Here is a 22358-nt window from a genome sequence, read left to right on the forward strand (position 1 = left end):
TCCTTTCAAATTTGGGCATCATTTTTTAAAAAGAGCTAACCTAACCATTTTCCTTTACTCAACCAAGCATTTAAATAAAAAAAGAACAAAAAATATATTTGTATTTATAAACAAACAAATTATTAAACTTATATTACACATTTTGTTATTTATAAAGAAAATACAAAAATCACTATGTAAGAAACACTTTACACTTATATAGTATATTTTAAGAAATTAGAATAAATTTTATTATTATCTATATCAATATTTTACCTGGAGGAAATGGAGGTCCAGGTGGAGCTGGAGGTGGAACAGGTGGCATTGAAGGAAGAGGAGGAGGTGGTGGAGGTGGAATTGATCCTTTAGTTCCTGGTGTTTGATTAATACCTGCTTTGGCATCATCTGAAAGACTTCCATTTTTGACTAGACTTTCTACTTGACTACGTTGTTGTCTTTCGGCTTCAAGCTATTAAAAATTTTTTGTTTATAAACAAAATAATGTTTTGCAAATATTTAGTATTTTTATACTGGACAATTCACTTTCAAAATATACAATTATTTTATTAGATTATATTATTTCATACCAATTGACTAAGTTCATTCACACGATATTCTAATTCAGCAATTTTTTGATTGGCTTCCAGGTGTCCGACAGTTTCCTTTTCAAGTTTAGTTTTCATTTTATTCATGCTAACTTGTAAATCTTCCTAATAATTAAATATTTTCTTTTAATTTTAAAATATTTATAGAGTATTATCTAAGAAATTTAATTTGTATTATTAAAATTTTTATAAAATTAAATATAATTCAAATAAATTGTATTAATAAGTATATCATATGTTAAATTTTTAACCTTTTCTTGCAATTGCTGTTCTAGTTCTTGCTCTTTTTTGCAAAGCTGGCAGCTTAATTCAGCATTTTCTTTTTCCATAGTTTCAGCTTTCTCTTTTGCAGACCTTAATTCTTCTTCAGTAGCAAGTCTTGAATGTTTAAAATTCAAATAATTCAAATAATACTCATAACATATAATTTAGAATTTTAATAAATACTATCACTATTTAAATAATAATATTACAAAAATTGTCTTACAGTTGAACTATTTCTTTAACATTTATTTGCAATGGAGCAATGTCAGGATTATCTCCATTTTCACTTTGAAGAATAATTTGTTGAATAACACGATCAAAAAGTAACCAATGTTGAGGACAAGCACCATAGTCCACTAAAACATTTCAAAGTGTAAAAACTATGAAATTATTTAAACTATATGTAAAGTCAAAATATCTGCATATTAATGAAATTAAAACCATTCACTTATCATAATAAGCAGAAATTTTAACTAAATTTAAACATGATGCCAAGTTTAGTTCATTTTGAAAATTAAACTGTATTACTTGTCATGAAAAACACAATTAAATCAAAAATTAATCATTAAAATAAGAGATACAATATTATTACACAAATATATAAGTAATAATTAAATATTACATTTGGTAAAACTGCATAATATTTTTGATTGAAAGGGTTTGAATTTTTAAAAACAAAATAATAATAAACTGAAATCTTTAAAACTTTGGATATTTAGTTGGATTATATACAGATATAAGGAAGTATGCAATTTACTAATATTATATATAAATCTAAGCTGAAAACAGAACTCACAAGTAGCAGCATGGGTTCTATTTTCATTGATCATTTGGTGTAAGTTTAAACTTACACCAAATGATTAATTTTCACTTGTAAAAATGATAAAAATTTGCATTTTAAATTTATAGTATAAAATCAGTTGTATGTTAAACCAAAAGAATTTTTTACAAATGTTTAAAATAGCTAATGTTTTATCTTTTCTGTAACATCCTATAAATTAAACTAGACTAATTTCCATTAGTTTAGGTTGGTTTACAAAAAGTCCGTTTTATTAGAGCTCACTCATAGGCTCCAATAAAGCAGATTTGTTGTTATAAATCATCATTATTCTCAGAGCTGTCAAGAGAAGATACTTGGGATTTTTCCCTAGGCCAGGAACTTAAGAGCCATAGTGATTTCTACCCCATAAAATTAATGTTATTTTTACTAACAGAAAATAAAATTTTTAGAACTGCTTTCCATTAATAAAGAAACATTCTACATACTTCATTTGTTCAAAAAACAAAAGGCTAAAGCAGCCCATTAATTGGCAAAAGGAGCCCACTCTATTCCTGGCCCCCCATACAATCTCTCAACAGTCTGATCATAGCATTAGCAGTTTTTGGCATCCTTGGCAAACACTTAAAGTGATACATCTTTTTAACTTTATTTTAAGTAGCAGAATAATGAAGCTATATATATTGTAAGAAATAATTTTATTATAAATAAGAATTTATTATAGAAAAACAAAACATAACTTCAAAATAAAATATTCAATATGTACAAGCTGGACCTGAATAGCATACCTATAACTCTGACCTTCAGATATAGATAGAGCCACAACTTTTTAATTAATATTTCATAAAAATACCTGACCATTTGTATACATAACCTATGTACAATACATGTTACATGCGCAACTGATTAATATATAAATGGTCTGCTCATCTGCTGCTAAATTTCCTAAGGTTATTGAATTAAAATATTGTAGCTCAATCTAAATCTGAAAGTCAGAAATATAGGTAAATTATTCAGGATCACTCTCTATTCACATACATTGAGAGGAAATGGCAGTGATGCATTGGAGCAGCAAAGGACGCCTGATATTTTTAGTTTTTTTAGTCCACAGTGCATAAATGTTTGCAAGACATGGTGGATGCTTGGTGTTCCTCATGCCTCACATTTTTGGAACTTGCTCCATTGTGAATGTTTTGCTACAGTTCTGCCCTGATTATTCTTACTGCAATTTATTATAAAAATTTTGTGATTTGTTATTTGAATTTAGAGAGATTATTCTACATTCAATTCAAATCTAGTTCTTTACACTATGTATTTGTTTTTACAATACTTATTAATAAATTAAATGCTATCCTTTCTTTGTACGTTTAATTAAAGTGTCAAGCATTAACACCACAAGACAGAATATTATGATAATTGAATGTGTTGCACATAAAATACTATATTCATATTTTTCAAGCAATCATAACTAAATCTTCAGAATATGCACAAATTAATTAGATATTATAAATCTATAACATCTAGTTAGCAAACTTAGATAATATTTTTATAGATTTAAAAATATTCTTGATTAATTCATGATTATTATTTTGTAATTGCATTTTGTAAAATTGATATATTTATTTGTATTTTATCTCAAGAATAGTTTCTATACTAAAAATCTGAATTTAAGTAACTTCATAACCAATATAATCCAATATACTATGTAATGATATAATAATTAACTTTTAAAAATTTCTATATGACATCATTAAACTGTATTTTGGATAATGTCATTCAATATCAAATTTCAGTGTGTAAACTATCATTGAGACAACATATAATTCAATATATGATTTTTTTCATTTTATATTATAATCAATCATGATGTAAATCCTTCAGATCATTCATTTAGACCTGTTTTGAGTCATGAATACAGAAATCTCAAAATGCAATCTTCAAACTACATATTTTAGATTCTTAATTTATATCATACAATGTATATACAGTTGACCCCCCTATAATTACGGTCCCTATAATTACGATTCCTATAAAACTACGAAAAAATATACGTATTTTGGAAATGTTGAGTCGGATTAGTGTAGAATCGATTAATTTTATGGAAGAAAACCTTTCAATCACCGTAGTCCGTAAACTTGACACGTGCCGGGCTGTGATTGGAACGACTTGTAAGAAATCGGATTCCTAATAAATTGGAACGTATCTATATCTTATAGGGGGGGTCGACTGTATTCATAACATTACTCATTTATTATATCATGTTTGCATACATACTGTAGATGTACAAATATGTCTGCAAACATGAATGTAAATACAGCTTAATTCTAATTTCATATTCACACTGGACAAACTCCAAATACAGTGGTACCTCAGGATACGAAATTAATCCGTTCCGAAACTGAGATCGTATCATGAAAATGTCATAAGGTGGATCATCTTTTCCCATACGATTACATGTAAAACCAAATAATTCGTTCCAACGCGAAAAACATACTCAAATTAAAGCCAAGTAATACATTAAAAAAAATAACTGTAGTAAGAAAAACAAATGAAAAATGCGAACTAATGTAACGTCGTATGGTGAGTTTTTGTTCGTATCGTGGAGCAAAAATATGTTCGAATTTCATGTCGTATCCTGAAAATTTCGTATGCTGGGGCGTTCGTAACCTGAGGTACCACTGTATTAAAAACTTATATAATATAATATAGTTATATAATAAAAACTAGAGATCATTTTCTTAGTTATTTCTTTTTGTAGATTTAAAATAAATTATTTAATGCATTACTTGTTCATTCTCTTATTCCTTCATTAAAATTTTTACTACACTCGGCAATTAATTTTAAAGATTGCATGACTCGAAAATCACATTGAACTCATCACCATTAATATTTGTCCACTTTTGTTTTATATATACATTTGTAATCCTATACAGAGTATGAATATAGTTATATGCTAATTGTAACTTTATTTTTTATCATCTAAATTTTTTTGTATAAAGCATTATCTTAAATATTAAATAAATTAATTAAATTTTACAATTCTAAAGAATATAATCTTTCATACTTAGAAAATTTACACTTTTTTAATAGTAGTAAACTATTTTAGATTATTATTCTAATAGAAAAATTTGTATTATATACTTGTATCAAATATCTAACACTAAGTTTTTCTATTAGAATAACACTATTAAACATTAATAAATAATTTATTTTATTAAAGAATCAATTATTTTACAATATAAAAATGCTATATTTAAGTACAGTGTGTGACTGCATTCATAGCTTATCTTAAAACATACATTGTAAATGAACAAATGTTATTTATTTATTACATTCAATGCCAAATAATGGTAAGTGAGTGCCATTTACCAATCTGATTTTGAATATGATCCCTAGTCAGACATTATCAATGTCTTTAAACTCTCTGGATTCTGAAAAATAAGATCATGCATGGTCATTCAAAACTTACATGACCATGCATGATCTTGACATGAAAATTGAATACATTGACCATGCATTCAAATTTTTGCATATATTCAAATCTTGGGCTTAAAGGTCTTGCATGACTTGTAGTTTATAAGGATAGAAGTGAGGATCCTGATGCAAAATTTTCTGAATGATCCATCTGAAATCTGCAAAGCTGCAGTATGTTACTGAGTAGATCATCTTGGGCTCCATGTGATTGCATATGAAGTTTCAATCATTGCCAGTGTCTGCACTGTTCTTTCACTCAATCCTAGTTTATTATTACAAACAGATGGAATAGATCTAAAGCAGTCATGAGCAACCTGCAGCCTACAAGATCCTATACATACCCCAGGGCTTTGGTAATGTTATTTTATTTTCCTGTTTTCTGTCTCATGCCATTATGCAACTCTGATTAAGTTGATGATCATGACAAAGAAAATTCAAACTAAACTTCACTAGTGAAAAGATGAGAATAAACTATAAACAGTCAACTTGCATAATAGAAATCACTATATATTGTAGTTTGCTTCATTCAAAATTCATATTAACAATTTTCAGGATCAAGGTCAAGGTTGTATGATTTACAGAATTAAGGATTAACAGGCAATAGAAATCTCTAAATTATAATATTTTGAATTAATTTATTAAATAAAATTAAATTTATTTACAAAAATAAATTAATGATCTAAATGATTTTTAAATCAAACAAACTGAGGAGAGACAGTATTTGCCATTTAAGTGTGGAGCAGTATATCGGAGTGATTAAACAAAACAAAGCTAAACCAAATCTGTGATCTTTTCTCTGTTGAAGACTGAAAAAGTAGAAAATATTTTTTGGTGCCATAAGAGTAAAAAAAGGAACCAAAGTACTGTATACACCCCCCATGAAATACAAATTAGCATGTTTTCATGGGACCACATCCATTTAAAAGGGTGGAAGTCCTTAAACTTTAACCCCTATTTTCTGAATACAGTAAAATGGTCTGCTAAAACCATATGTTTAAATTGCTCTACAATTGGAGGTTGAACACATCTTTGCTTACTTTTCTTTTCCTGGTATTCTTATCAGGAAAAGAAAATTATTCTACTCAAAACAGAACATTTATTACAGTACTCCTTTGCTTTATACACTTTTTGACGTTGGTAATAAAATCATTATTGGAAATAGGATTATTCCTTGAGGATTTTAAAGATAATTTACAGTTTGATTTAACAAAAGTTTTGTTCACTTTATCATATGAAAATTAACATTGTGACAATGACATAATTTGCTTTAACATGCGAACTTGCTTTATCAATGTTTGTTTTAAGTCAAATTGACTGTATTACTAGTTTGCATATCATTAGAATATATAATTTTAGTACCTAGTGTAGTGGCAGTTATGGAGTATGATGATATTCAACAAACTTAAAACCTGCAACTCCACAAGAAAAAATGTGTACCCTACCAGAAACTTACAAAGTTCTCGCAGCCATCATTCAGAAAAGATTACTTATCACTGATCTAAAGGAATGGACTAACTTATGATAGTGTGAACATCTGGTATGTTTCCATGATGACCTAAGTCGAAGGGTTACTTAAATATACATTCTGTAGCAAGTACACAATCTTGTTATTTTTTTAACTATGTCTCTAATACAAAACCATGTTATTCTGTGGCTGTCTTTTCCATGTAAAATGGCAGCTCAATGACAATATCTTGCTACTAATATTGCCATAAATTGCATATCAATATATGCTATGAATGCAACCACATTCTGTAGTACTAAACTGAAGAGGCTTATTACAATTATATAGTTTTTTCTATTTTTTGTTGTTTTTTTCATGTCATTATATGTTAAAATACAATGTAAATAATTATTTAAAAGAAATAATTTACATTCTAAAATTCCTTTTGAATTTCATTATCTATTTAATTATAAAAAAAATAATTACATGGAAGGAGTAAGCTGTGTTGCAATAAAGACATAAAATGAGGATAGGCTGCTGTGTGTGTTAATTTTTTCCTTAATACATCAAACATTCCAGTTGCACTTTTTGTATCTACATGTACCTAAATAAATATATTTTTAATTAATAATAATTAAACTTCTAATAAAACTAATTTTAAAAATTTCAAAATCTTAATAATCTGTCTTTCCTTGAAATAACATAGATAATATTAAAAATCAGAAAATATTTCACAAAAATTAATGTATTTCATGACACATCCCCAATATTTTAAACATGGTTAAATTCTGCTTTATTGTGCTAATACATTATTTTGAAGAATGTGAAGGGAGCTTTTATATAACTCTAGGGAAAATAAGAAAGAAAAAATATTAATCATAAAAACTAAAAAATAAAAAAATATAAAGATGACAGTTGTGAAAGCAGTAACTTATATGGTGTCATTGAAAGGAAGAGATGAAAATAAATGTTGTGTAGATGCAATAAGTCTAAGGACTGGATTGAAAGAACATATGGAAGATTGTAAGAAAGGAAAAATGACTACTGCATTTATGGAACAAGTGTTACAGAAAGACGATGAAGTTAAAAGAAAAAGAAAGCAGAAATTTTAGAGATATGAGACAATAAAAACAGTGTATGCACAGAGGATCTCAATTTGGAAGAAAAATAAGGAATCAGTTTTAGTCAACAGTAAAGACAGAGCTAGCTTAGCAGCAGCTTTGAAGTGTATACGAAGAAAAAGATTTAAAGAAAGATTGTAAAGTTTAAAGAAATTAATCTTGAATGCACAGCTTCAAATAAATTTAATAAAACTGTACCAGCAAATTTACAGTTTACAATATAATCAATAAAGAAAAATAATGTTTTATATTAATATAGATATAATTTTAAAATAAATTTTTATTAAAATTCTATGATAAAAAATAAATTATTATAAACATTTTACCATGTCAAATTTCCTTCCCATTTCTTTTTCATCCTCATTTCTCACCATTTCAAATATATCTAAATGCCTAAAGATAAAAATATATATATATATATATATATTTTAATAAAAGACAAGTTGTAATTAAATTATTTCTATCTCCTATTAAGAAGTAAATTACCTATCTAAAGTTGCATTTTCATGTTTCCGGAGCTTATCAATTGCAGGTTGAATGCCAAGCATGAGAAATTCGTATCTTAAGTGAAGGCGAAACTCTAAATGATCTTCTCCAGGACCATAGTTCATAATGGCATTTATAAAAGACATAATTGCAGTTTTTAAATTTACTTCATCTTGATAGATGCCTGTACTCCTATCTAAATCATTAACAATAGTCTAGAAAAATAATATACCAGACTTAAGCAAAATATTAATAATTTCCTACAGTTCAATATAAATTAAAACCATACCTGAAATCGCGTGCGTTCAAAAGCAAATTTCTGAAAATGTAACATTGCTTCTAATACTTTCCGATGGCCTCCAGGAACTAAACAAACGGCACCTAATATTTCTAAAACAGCTATTTTAGTTTTAATGTTTTCTGAACTCAAACTCTGAGCAATTGTATTAATGGCAGTTGGATGGGCAAGTACGTGAGCTCTTCCATTCTAAAAAACATAAAATGTTAAATATCATATAATTATAACAATATTTAAGCATTTAAACATAATCAAATAAAGGAAAGAATTATTATAAGTAATAAAAAATAATTTATACATACTGAATTATTCATTAATGCTTTTACACAACCAATTAATGATGTATGAATAGGACTTTGAGATGTAGCATAATCCATATTTTCTAAAAAACTGAGTAAACAGGATAGGCCATCTTGTTCTAAAAACCTCATAACAAAACTATAATAATAAAAAAATTATTCAAAATTAGCTTTTAATAAATGAAGCCAAAGCGAAAAACAAATATTAAAAGAGATTGACCTATTAGGTTGTGTTCGAAGTGCAGTTTTTAGATTGTCCAACATTTTTGCCCTTACCATCACTTCTTCTTCCTCTCTTGGGAAGAGGAGCTGCAATATAAACAATAATTTTTTTTTTATTTTGTAAGTTAATAAATGTAATTAATTACACCAGCTGGAGATGATTACTTAAATTATTTTTCTCAGATTAAAGATTTTTGTTAAGGGAAAAAGAAATTAGTTTTTGCCCTTACCATCACTTCTTCTTCCTCTCTTGGGAAGAGGAGCTGCAATATAAACAATAATTTTTTTTTTATTTTTAAAGTTAATAAATGTAATTAATTACAAAAAATATAATCTAATTAATAGTTAAATATTGAAATGTTATCACACATACCATGGACATAGAATTTACCCTTTCGATATAATAATCTGGAAAATGTGCTGTTGATTCCACTTGTTCCTAAATAAAATTTTATGGCATTATAAATATTTAAAAAGTTTCTCCTTGATAATTTTTAATTGTTTAATTTATTACTTTTAAATGAAATTTAGTAATTTTACAATTTTCTACAATCTCAGGTTATCAGAAAGTTATGAAATATATTTTGTAACTTTTTATTATTATATATATNAACAATATAAAAATGGCAGCTTACTTCTTTGTTTTTTTGTTTATTGAAGTATAAAATTTAAACAAAGTAATTTTTTTTTATAAAGACATAATTATTTACTTTTGTGTGAAAAGATTGTTATTTTGAAACATGCAAAAATTGAAATTTCTGTATAACAACAGAAACAAAAAAATTAATAAATAATGAAAAGCAGATTATTATTTTCATTTGTCATTAATTCTTTTCTCTTTTATTACAATAATGATCTCATTGTTAGTGGTTGAAAATTGGAAAAATCCAAGAGTACTCTAAATATGATATAGAAGTTTCCATAATTGGACCACAATGCACTGAAGTGTCTTATTGAGATGATTAGATAGACATCACAAGTATTGATTTATCTAAATCAGAGTTTCCAACCAGATTGCAAATCCTATTACTCAATAATGTTGTAGACTTCCATCATACTGAACAAGAATAACTAACTAGTTTAGTTAAAAAACACTTATTTAGATAACAAAGCTTTGAATAAGAATCAAAATGGACAAATAACTGCAATATATTTATACTGTATGGTAAAACATAAACAGTGTAGTGGATGGAGCTAGATAGGACCAAAGAGCAAGATCCCTAAGGGATCAGAATGGGATTTTCAGCTGAACAAAAGTGAGATACAAGGTCAAGTTGTACAATGCTTGAATGGTGAAGTTGTGTTTTATTAATGTGTCTATGTTATTTTGGAGTCATGTTCTGATTATTTATAAGATTGTACCCAAGAACTAGAAAACTATAAATAGCTTTGAATTTAATTTGTTATTTTTATAAACAATTATTAACTAATAGTTAAATGATTATTAAGAAATTTTGAATTTCTAAAACATTTACTTGTTTCAAATTTTATATTTTTATTCAATTATAAACAGTTCTTACAGACTTTAAATGCAACAATATTGACATAGTAATTATTGCAATTAAAATACAGTATAACAACTTTTTATATAATACTGTATATACAAATTCTTAATACTGATTCTTCTTGTATTATTCAGATCGCTTTTTGTCAATTGACTTATTTCCTATGTTTCATGCTAGAACACTTTTCCTATAGATGGACTTATCAAACTGGATAGCAATAGGACAGAATGGCCTTGAGACATAATTTTCTTTTATGTATTTATTATAATAAGCATTTCGGACCTAACAGGTCCCTCTGCAGTCATGCTACATAATCTCTTTATGGATTTCTAGGTATATGACCATACATTCTTAGTTTTATAAATTTACAGGCTACATCTCACTTACACATCTGCATTTACTTTGCCTTTGGGTGTGTTTCCCTCCGGCTCACAAATATGTGTTAGTTTGATTCTTTTTTCATTCCCTATCTGTTAGGAAACCCTCACAAGATTAATGTATATGTAAGCCTGTATTTTTCTTTATTCATTTATTACTATCTATATTTATAATTTCTAAATGTTCAAATACTTTTTGTTTAAACATATTTTTTTGCATTTTTGAACTTTTGTAGTTTCTTTTATTTCACATCTATTTTCGTTAGTGTTTAGCAATTGCAGATTTATTGTCATTATTTTTTATTGCTCGGATGTGCTCCCCAAATCTTGTTTGGTGTTCCATCTTGGTTTCCCCTATATAAATGTGGTGTGATGTGAGATGCAAATAGAGTTACAAAATACAACTATATATAAGAAATATCTTTATTTTGCATGAATTCATACAGGTTTTTCTCTGTCTGAATTCATGCAAAATTTTCTGTCCCATTCTCTTGTCCCAGTACAAAAGTATAATACAAGCCATACTACAATTTTTATCAGGTTGTTATCAGTTCTATTTTCACGACACAATCAATTCCCATCTTCAATAATTTTGCAATACATATATTATAACTATAATTACAACTAACTACGGCTAATTACAACTAAGTGAGGGAGAATTTAAGAATCAGAAACCAATGATAGAATAGAGGGCAGAGGAAACTGGGTACCCAAGTACTGTTGATAATCTTGGGGTGGTGGATTTCCAGAACGCTTGTTCTTTTGGAGTTGTTTGATAGTTCTTATTCCTTCTCAGTTCACTTCGATGGAAATCTTGGAGCTCAATAATTTTTCTCAATTGAATTTTTCTTGATTCTTTCATCTGACTTCTCTATGCACTGCCGAAATGCACTAGAGCAGTGGTTCTCAAAGTAGGTTCCGCGGAACCCTTGGGTTCCATGAAGCAAGGTCAGGGGTTCCGTGAAGCTACATTGAAAAGCAACATTTAATCGTAACATAAGAAATTGGTACATATCATATCTTATAACATCAATGAATTCCCACTGACAGCAAGTGTTGCCAGACTAGATTATTCAGAGTTGGCAACATTGGTGATGGCTGGCTTTATCGGTTAGTTACACACGTGCAGTAAGGTTGTGCTGCTCTACTGTTACCGTAAGCATTTCTTCTACTCAAATTATTTTTACTATTTTTAATGCCCTACAATGGATCAGTGGTTAAAAAGGATTAGTAAAGCAACAACATCCAAAGAAGATACAGAAAAAGATGAACTTGCAAAGGAACAATCTGCAACTAGTTCAAAAAACATGGAATATGTTCCCTCTTGTTCTGAACGGCAGCCAGGCAAAAAGAAACGCAAGTATGATCCTCAGTATTTGTCATATGGCTTTACTAGTACTGGTGATGAAGAAGCCCCAGACGCCATTTGTATACTTTGTCACACAAGATTAGCTAACAGTTCGTTGGCACCAGCAAAGTTGCAAAGACACATGGAGACCAGGCATAGTGTCTATAAAAATAAGGATAAATCTTTTTTTGAAAGGAAACTTGAAAGTTTCAATAAAACTACAAATTTCATGGTGAAGAAATGCAGAACAGACAATGAAAATGCAACTGAAGCATCATATAAAGCATCTTACCATATTTCTCTTCATGGCGAAGCACACACTATCGGTGAATCATTGATAAAACCTATATTGAAAGATATAGTTTCATGTGTATTTGATGAAAAGTCTGCTCAAAAGGTTGAATCTATATCTCTATCTAATGATACAGTGTCGAGGCGTATTGCTGATATTTCTGATGACATTGAAACCGAACTTATTTCACGACTGCATGCATGTGATGCTTACGCGTTGCAAATGGATGAGTCTACAGATGTGGCTGGACTGGCAATTCTACTTGTGTTTGTTAGATATGACTTCAATAAAAGAATTGAGGACAATTTTCTTTTCTGTAAAAGTTTAGAGCTTCATACCACAGGAAAAGATATATTTGATTGTGTTGATAATTATATAACAAATCATGGTATTGGTTGGGATAAATGCATTTCAGTGTGCACTGATGGAGCGAAGGCTATGATGGGAAAATTATCTGGTGCTGTAACTAGAATAAAAAATGCTGCAAAAAACTGCAGCAGTAATCACTGCATTCTTCACAGATACGCATTAGTGACAAAAAGAATTTCTGCTTCATTAAAGGTAGTTTTGGACGAAGCCGTACAAATTATCAATTTTATTAAGACTCGGCCATTACAATCAAGAGTATTTAAAGCTTTATGTGAAGATATGGGTAGCCATCAAACGACTCTTCTTTTACATACAGAAGTAAGATGGCTTTCAAGAGGAAATGTGCTGGTGAGAATGGTTGAATTGATAAAAGAATTGCAGTTTTACTTTCTTGAACATAAATTTAATTTGTCTGACAGATTAAAAAATAATGTATGGCGAGCAAAACTTACATATTTAGCAGATGTTTTTTCAAAGTTGAATGAAACATGCCTATCTCTACAAAGAAAGGAAACAAACATTTTTCGAACTCAAGATAATATGATATCTTTATCTCGTAAATTACAGTACTGGATTTCAGAAGTAGAACATGATAATTTTGACTGTTTTCCACTTCTTACTAAATTTCTACAAGAGTCTGAAATGGAATTGGACACAGAGACACTCGATGAAATTAAAGATCATCTCAACAGCTTATCCTCATCTCTTACCGAGTATTTTCCTAACTTGGAGTACAAAGAATATTATTGGGTACAAAATCCATTCACAGTAACAAAAAAACCAACAGGATTTCTGTCAGTGGATTATGAGAAATTAATAGAAATTACATCCGATACTCAGTTAAAGGCTAAATTTGAAGAAGTGCCGTTAGATGTATTCTGGGGGAATCTACTTGAAGAATATCCTGAAATATCCAAACAGGCCATAAAAATACTTTTGCCTTTTACGACGACATATTGGTGTGAATCAGGATTTTCAAGATATGCTAGCACGAAAACTAAGTATCGAAGCAGACTGGATGCCGCCCCAGATATGAGAATCCAGTTATCAAGCATAAAACCAAATTTCCAGAGGATACTTACGTTAAAAAAACAGATGCATTCATCTCACTAAAATTTAATATTCCAATTTATGGTGTGATTCAAATAAAATATTTCTTTTATTATAATAAGTATTAATTTAAATAAGGGTTCCATTATATTACAAATAATGTAAAAGGGTTCCATTGCAAAAAAAGTTTGAGAACCACTGCACTAGAGAATCCACTCCTTCTGTCCTATCTCGTCGGAGTCCCAGCCAAGAATGACCGTTGATTATACACATCACCCTCAGGGCCACATTCCTCTCTTTTGTTCCAAGGGATTAGTCACCACCACCCAAGAAGAAAGGGTTGAGAAGGAAATTTCTAGAAGGGAGAAACAATAGACAAAGGAAAAAAAGGAAACTATATAGAAATTAAAATAAAATTTATCGCTACTTTGGAAGAAAACTCAACCAGCACAACTCAAAATTACTAGTTTTGAGAAAATCCCATGCAAAGATTTAACCAAAGTTTAACTGAATATCACTTATCTCCCACATAACTGCTCTCTAGTGGCCGAATATGCAGGTTACTTTTGTGACATTCTTCCACATAAAAATTTACTACATTTTCGTTTTGATTATGACATAATCGAAAAATCGCACTTTTTTGAGTTATGCCAGTTTTCTTCCAAAGTAGTGATATATATATATATACTATGGCATACAGCAACAGTGGAAATCAGTGCAATTGCACTCCAGCTTTTGTATAATATTGATTCTGTTCCATATTCCTTTTTAAGGTTCATTTTCTTTATTTTAAATTTTTTTGACTAATTAATTATGCTGTTCTGGTACTAATAGAATACCACTTTTCCTAACATTATTTTTCATTTTTCAAATAAACCAGATACATATATCATTTCAATAAATTTCATATCCTTGGTATTTTCTCCATTCGGTATGGAATTTGGATGTTTTTTTAACCAACTATTAACGATTTTTCTGTTATACTCATTAAGTAAATACAATTTTATGATGTTATTTATTTCATTTTCTTGATCCTTTGGATTGGTTGTTCTTTCTATGATTTTCTTTATAAACATATTGAATGTGTTCTTTTTGACAAGCATTGATATTTTTGATGTATAATGTATTACTTTATTGGCCTTACTGCCTTTTTTTATGCTTTTTAATATAATACTTATATTGCTGTTTTTTTCCCTAGTTATTAGTACATCTAAATACGATAAATTATTATTTTCTTCATTCACTACATAAAATTTTATTTCATTATCTATACCATTTATTATGTTTTTAATTTTATTTATATTTGTATTTTTATTGTTATAAACTATAAAATAATCATCAACATAGCAAAATATCACTTGTATTCCTTTTATTTTAGCTACAATGTCTATTTTGATCATACTTAGTTCAGCCAATCTAGGTCCTGTACATGTACTCAGAGGGATGCTGTCTTTTTGCTTATGCCATTTATTATTGTATTCAAAATTATTATTATCTAAGACTAGAATTATTAATTCATTTAACCGTTCTGGACTTTTAATATTATCTAATGTCTCTTTGGTTTTATTTTTACTGATGGATGGGTACATATTTTTTACGTCTAGTGATGCTAATCTAGTGTTTACATCAATTTTGATTTTCTACAAAATACAATTCTTTATTCTTTTCAGGAACTCATCTGCATTTGGTATGTTATGCTGTGATACCTCAAATTCTTTTAGCTTGTTCTTAATAAACAATTCCAAGTTGTCTAGGGTGTAGTTTTTAATGTCAGTCAGTAGTCTGTAGTTTACTGGATTTTTGTGTTTTTATTCTAATGGAATATTTTGGTGTTCTATTATTTAATTTTAATATAGTTTTTTTGTTTTCGGATATTCTGTTTTTGGCCTTTAGGATTTTAACAACTTTTTTAAGTTTTGAATTATGCCTTGTGTTGGATTTGTTGGCAATTCAAGATAATTGCCTTGATTTATTATTTCATGTAATATTCCATCATAATGTATATACATAATAATGTAGGTGCATATACCTAATATAATATAAAACATAACAAAAATGATGCAAGATTTAACTAAATTTATTTGGAAAGTTGAAAAGAACTTTGAAGAGAGAGTTCAAGAGTGCATATACCTAGAAATCCACAAAGAGATCTATGTATCATGACTGAAAAAGGAGCTGTTATGCCCAAAATGCATATCATAATAAATACATAGAAGAAAATTCTGTCTTGTCATTCTGTCCCAAGGCTGTCCAGTTTGATAAGTCCTTCTATAGGAAAAGTACGCTAGCACGAAACATAGGAAACCGATTCTTCTATTTAAATAGCAAATTTCTTCAATTAGTCAAACTGCAGTTAAGAAAATGTATATATATTTTCTGGACTAAGTATCTTGGTATAAATATATAATCAAAGCCATAATTCAAATTTTGGAAGTCTAGATTGAAAGATTTATGTTTGGATTTGGTTTGGATTTAAACTGAACTCCTGAATGGTGATGTAAACCCAAAAGCATTTTGGGTTTACATCACCATCTTCAGGAGTTCATATAATCACATATATCTTTGGCTGAATTTTATAACTATGCTGCCATAAAATGACTGTTATATACAATGCAAAAATATTACAGATTATTACCCCTTGCAAGTATTTCCTAATATAACCAAATCAGTAAAAAAAAAATCAATAAAAGTAATTAAAGTATGAAAACAATTTTTATTTAATTCAATTACTGAAACATCTATAAAAATCAGTTCTTAGATGTGTTTGTTTTCCATAATTCTATTTTAAAACCTTATCATTGTATTTATTCTATTTAATTACTGCAATAACATAATTTTGTGTAAATATTCACTTAAACTTTGTATGTTTTCTCTTATTACTTTATTCTCTTAAATTATTTTCTTAATGAATTCATTTTCTCTCATATATTTTTAATAAAAATTTTTTCTATTTAATTATTTTAAAATCATTTTCATAAATTTCTTTTTCTATGTAAATATATTAAATGGAATATTTACATATGAGATTAGAATTAAATTATAAAATCAATTAATTAAATGTTAATATCATTTTCTAATATTTTTACTAATACTAGTAATAAAAACATCAGTTTTAGGTATATTATTTTGATTTTACTTATGATATATAGAATTAATTGTCTTGTTTTCTATGAAACAATGTTAGAAAATATAATTTATTTTCAAGAAAAAATAAATTTCTTCTTATTTTAGTTTATTCTCAATGTGCTAGATAACATTGTTTCTTCAAACAAATAAACTTATTTTAGACTTATATTATCAGAATGTACAGTACTACATTTTATAGAATGTACAATCAAGAATGTAACAAGATTTCAATGTATGATGTATGACAAATATTAGTAATGCTTTTACAATTTATTATTATAATTATCTATATAATATCCTCTTTAATATATGTGTGAACCTGCTATAATTTAAGTTATACATTAAATATTTAGATCTATACCAACAAAGAACTTATTGATACATATATCATACAAGAAATTTTTTTTAACTTATACACTTTAATAGAAACATGATTATATGAAAGATTATCAGTCCTGCCTTTTCATCATTACATACAATAGCCTACAATATGAATAATGTAATATATATTTAACAGGAAATAAATATCTAGTATATCAAAAAAAATTAAGGTTAAAACTTTGTAGTGTCAATTACACAACATTAACATTACTACTGAAAAAAGATATACAGAAAAATAATAAAATAGAGGAGTGAAAAAAAATTAATTTTAGAAGAGTTAATAATATATGGCAACATGTTTAATTAAAGATAAAATATTGTTTTTAAATAGATGATATTAAAGATAATTACATTTCCTTATTCAATTGATATTTTAAATCTACAATAAGTTATTTCATTCTAACTTATTATATAAATTATACTTCATTCTAATTTTAAAAATATAATAAATATTGTGGAGAATGTAAACCAAAAAAGAAGAGCTATCATCATTCTATGAAACATTTGAAATTAAATTATTAAATTTAAAGCGTATAATATATTAAGTTTAATAATTAAATTTAAACTTAAAATATTGTTTTAGAACAACTGATAAATAATTAATAATGTTATTGTAAAGTTTTAATTCATAGGTCTATAGTTTGAAAAGAATTTGGCTTGGTATTGTTTAGATAGTACAACTAACAATATACATTCCAAGGATATGAATTATGAGTTCAAGCTCTGCTCCAAATATTCTTTATCAAATGATTCTACATTGTTTACAATATAAAAAATTAAAAGTAAAATAACAATCAATGCAAGGCAGTTAACTAAAATCCTAATTTCTGCCAGATTATTATGTAACTATTATATAACAAGGAGATCCAATTATCCAAGTAGAAATATAATTTATGGAATCAAAAATACAGTAAATTATACTAAATAAAAACATTTAATCTTTTTTAAATTTAATAAAAGAACTCAAAGAAGCTAATCATAATAAAAATTTGTAAATATTTTATATCACTTAATGAAAGCTTACTGTTTTTTTGCTTAAGTATAATTGCCATTTCTTCTCAGATGGAAGATTAAACATTACTTCTCTTTTAGCTGCTGTTAAATCTAGTTCTTCCTGTAAAGAACAAATATACCAACATTGAATTAAAAATAATCATCATTGTTATTATCATTATATTGTATGTAAAATAATTTTAACTTTTTTATTAAAAAATCTTATTAAATATCTTATAAAAAGAGTCCTTACAACTAATTCTGCAAATTTTGCATTTAACTCTTCTTCATCAGGCATGGGTTGAGTCGGAGTAAGAGGATGAGGTTGTAAATTTACAATTCCACCATTTTCTACTACGTGATAGGTAATTTCCGGCGGCTCGTTGCTGCCGAAGCAACCGCACAAACCTTTTCCTCTTCTGTGTGCCGGCATCTTGTTTAGATGATCAGACACGGTCAACACTAAATGCTAGACAAATTAAAATATATTTTAAGTTCGCACGCAATCAATATTTTACAAACTATTAATTTCTTTATCAGAAAAAACCAAAAATTTCTTTTCTTCCCTATCCATTGTTAATAAATATTTTGCTATAAATTATCAGTGATAATTTTTTAGCAAAATATTTAACTTAAATATTTAATTGAAAAACATTAAATAAATAAAATAAAATAAATTTAGACTATTATGTGATAAATCATGTAATAAATTTATCAATAAAATCCAAGAAAAATTCCATATCTAATCTATGAAACAAATTACATATGTAAGTTTATTCATCTTAGCAAGCAATCTTTATTTGAAAAAGCAATAAACTGAGTATTTGTATACATTTTGATACCAGTATCATGTCTAAAATTTTTAATTTTTGGAATATAAATCAATAACTACAACTTTCAGACTTACTTAACTACCATAACAAAAAGTTTCATTTAAAATTGTAAACACTAAAAAATCATCATACATGTGAATTCAGTTTATTAATTATGAATACAGATAGAATACTACAGACAAGCTATGCTAGATATTAATTATTTCAAGGCAATATACACAATTATGCTTATTCTTAAATATAGCTTACATCTTAATAACTCATTGATCTCTCTGTCTTCATATATTAAACAATCTGTCATATTTGAGTAATTAGCATTTTAATATCAGATGAATTTGTCTTCCAAACACTAAGACAGTTAATTTATTCTAGAGAATTAAATTTCATTTATTCTACAATATCAAGTGAAGTATTCTTATCATATTAATATCCATTATGTTTTACACAATTCTATTTTAGCAAAATTACCATAATGTTTCTGTCTATTTTACACTTTCAAAAGTAATCCTAAAAAAGTAATAATTTTTTTAAAATAATAAAAAAAAAGCCTTGAGTTTTATTTTTGCAAATGAGTACAGGTCAGCATTTTTAAACACGTGACTAAATATGTCAATTACACGTGAAATTGACACGTTCATTCACGTTTTTACACATTTGTTGAAGGGTGGAAAGAAAAAAAAAATAATTATTTATGATTTTATTTTAAAATTTTAATAATTATTTTAATTTCTAATGATATTTGTCTGTATTATACAAGGTTGCTAATGAAACTATTTTACTGTTGTAACAAATCTATTGTATAATCAATATTTTACAGGGGAATTATCCAGCATCTTCCCATTTATGTTAACATAATAATATCAGTTTTCGATTTATTGCGAGAAAATAATCTTTATTTTATTATCCATCAATATTCAGAATTTATCTTTTATTCGGCTATAAATTTTATTATTTTATTCATAAATATTTATTTTAACGATTTATCTCAATGATTATATTATCATCAATCAAGTTTTATATATATAACCTATATATAACACTTATAAATTTGCCAAATTTTTATATCTAAATATAGAAATTCTATTCATATTTACCATAATTTATATCGCACTTTGATGTCATATTAGCTTATTCAAAACTTTTCTTGGACAACTTTATCGATTTATCACCTTTTTTTTACAGTTTAAGTTTACGAAGATATAAAAAAAAGGAGAATCCCAAATGATCTCGATACAGTTGTTGGAGATATAAGAGTAATAACATATAAATCGACCATAACGCGACGTGAATCGAAATAAAAGTGATGTTAAAGGATTTCCTAAGGAAGTTGACTCATCTTGGATGATGCTATGCTGTATTTTTGACATGAGATCAGGCAAGAAACTAATGTAAAAAATTTTATTCTGTTCTTTATTATGCTAATAATATGTAGGATTATATCTCATTTTAAAAAAAGAAAATTTAAATTTTATCTTAAAAATAAATTGAAAAAATTGTAGACATAAGTTTCCACTGTCTGTCTGTCTTTCTTTAATCTAGAGAATGGTGTTATATAAATGAAATTCAAGACAAGATATGGAAAAGTTAGATACAGGAGGTACCGCTTAATTGTATACGAACTTCCTATGCAAACTGGAAGCCATGTTATTTCAATTCAAAAATTATGGCACTACTCTATTGTTAAAAGAAAAGTATGATTTACAGGGGCAAGCCACTAATTTGAAGTGAAGAGCGTAGTCTATATTTTAAAAACTTCTCGAAAAATGTAAATAAAAATATAAAAGATAATTTCAAAATAATATAACACCACGAGTAAGTATCGCGTAGCGATGTCGAAAATATTTTGGGCCCCACTAATAACGTGTTCCCGAGGCCCCGCAAAACTTCCAGCCGGCCCTGGTCAAGTCTACAATCAGTTCGTGTTTCCAAGCCTACAATATTCCCCATCAGTGGCCTGAATAATGGCAACTGATGGGGAATATAAAAAGAAAAACGACCGTTGCTTAGAGATTGTTTTGTATGAATTTTTGTTCTCCCATCCCCAAAAAAATTGTTCCGAAAAATGGCCGCTGTTTAGAAATAGCCATTGTTGGAAGGTGGTCGTTATTAGAGGTTCCACGTTATTTAATTTATGTCTCGAGAAACGATCATTTATAGTAATAATATTTGTTTATGATAAATTATGCCGAAAAGCCAATCTTTTTGGCTAAATTGTTGCCATTTTTATTGATTTTGTTAGATATCTCTCGCTTATAATTGATGTGCAATGTCATATCTGGAAAGAAGTAGACATAAATTTAATTAAATAGCATTTGAATATTTTAAATAATATTTAATGGATAGAATAATAAATTTTTATTTGTATTCCTACTCATCTAGTCACTGGTTAAGCATGTAAAGATCTGTTAGAGCGTGAATTTTGCATAAAACATTAATAAAAATACATGCACAGCATATTTTACAATGTGCAATGCATGTAGGAATATTAATTACTATGCAACTTTAAATATCTCTTAGTATTAAAGCAGATGTCTAATTTCATATCCTTATATTAAAAAAAAAAAACATTTTATGTAATATTTTATATTTTATATTAATATAATTAGAATTAACATATTTAGAGATTAATCGTGTTTTATTCAGTTTAATAATAATGATAATAGGAAGAAATACTTATAGCCATCTCATAGATATCCTACTGTTTATATGACTTCAAAATATATGATAATATGTCCTGAGAATTTTTATTTTAATAAAATAAATCTAGGTCCTACATCTTTATGGAATTTACTTACATTCGAGTATAAAAATTCACATTTGAAGGTTATCTCTATGTTAAATTTAGATTTTTCACTTCCTATTCAATTTTTACGAAATTATTTAAACGAATATATTACATTATAACCATATATTTAACGCATATAAATGTAAAAAAAATCAACAAACGGATACGGTAATTATCCACAGAATTGGACTTTTGCTTGCACGAAAATATAGTGACTTAAATACATGTTATGATTGATTAGTGCATGAACTTGTTTAGAATTCCAAGAAACTTTATTGGATTCATTCTGACCATATTAGAAATAAAATAATGCCTTTTTTTTTCAAACT

General features: G+C 27.3%; 1 protein-coding gene across 7 annotated transcripts in view; it reads right to left on the reverse strand.

The window, feature by feature from the left end:
• Positions 1-22358, reverse strand: part of LOC111636673 (disheveled-associated activator of morphogenesis 1-like) — a 76552-nt gene that overhangs the window by 32738 nt on the left and 21456 nt on the right. For 5 of the 7 annotated variants that reach the window (XM_023381997.1, XM_023381966.1, XM_023381981.1 and 2 more), the window contains 13 exons: positions 18665-18880; positions 18443-18532; positions 9344-9409; positions 8969-9057; positions 8752-8887; positions 8441-8638; positions 8152-8366; positions 7992-8058; positions 7031-7148; positions 1072-1204; positions 836-962; positions 567-689; positions 256-448 (listed from right to left, as the gene is read on the reverse strand). In XM_023381997.1, coding sequence (XP_023237765.1) covers positions 256-448; positions 567-689; positions 836-962; positions 1072-1204; positions 7031-7148; positions 7992-8058; positions 8152-8366; positions 8441-8638; positions 8752-8887; positions 8969-9057; positions 9344-9409; positions 18443-18532; positions 18665-18844 — 1735 coding nt within the window. In that variant the 5' untranslated portion in view covers positions 18845-18880. Of the gene's footprint in view, positions 1-255; positions 449-566; positions 690-835; positions 963-1071; positions 1205-7030; positions 7149-7991; positions 8059-8151; positions 8367-8440; positions 8639-8751; positions 8888-8968; positions 9058-9343; positions 9410-18442; positions 18533-18664; positions 18881-19493; positions 19701-20338; positions 20515-22358 lie in introns of those variants that run through there. The other 2 variants (XM_023381975.1, XM_023382004.1) reach the window with 2 other exon arrangements.

This window comes from Centruroides sculpturatus, unplaced genomic scaffold (genome assembly GCF_000671375.1).
Source record: "Centruroides sculpturatus isolate CEXI.00-Female unplaced genomic scaffold, Cexi_2.0 scaffold152, whole genome shotgun sequence".
Taxonomy (NCBI): domain Eukaryota; kingdom Metazoa; phylum Arthropoda; class Arachnida; order Scorpiones; family Buthidae; genus Centruroides; species Centruroides sculpturatus.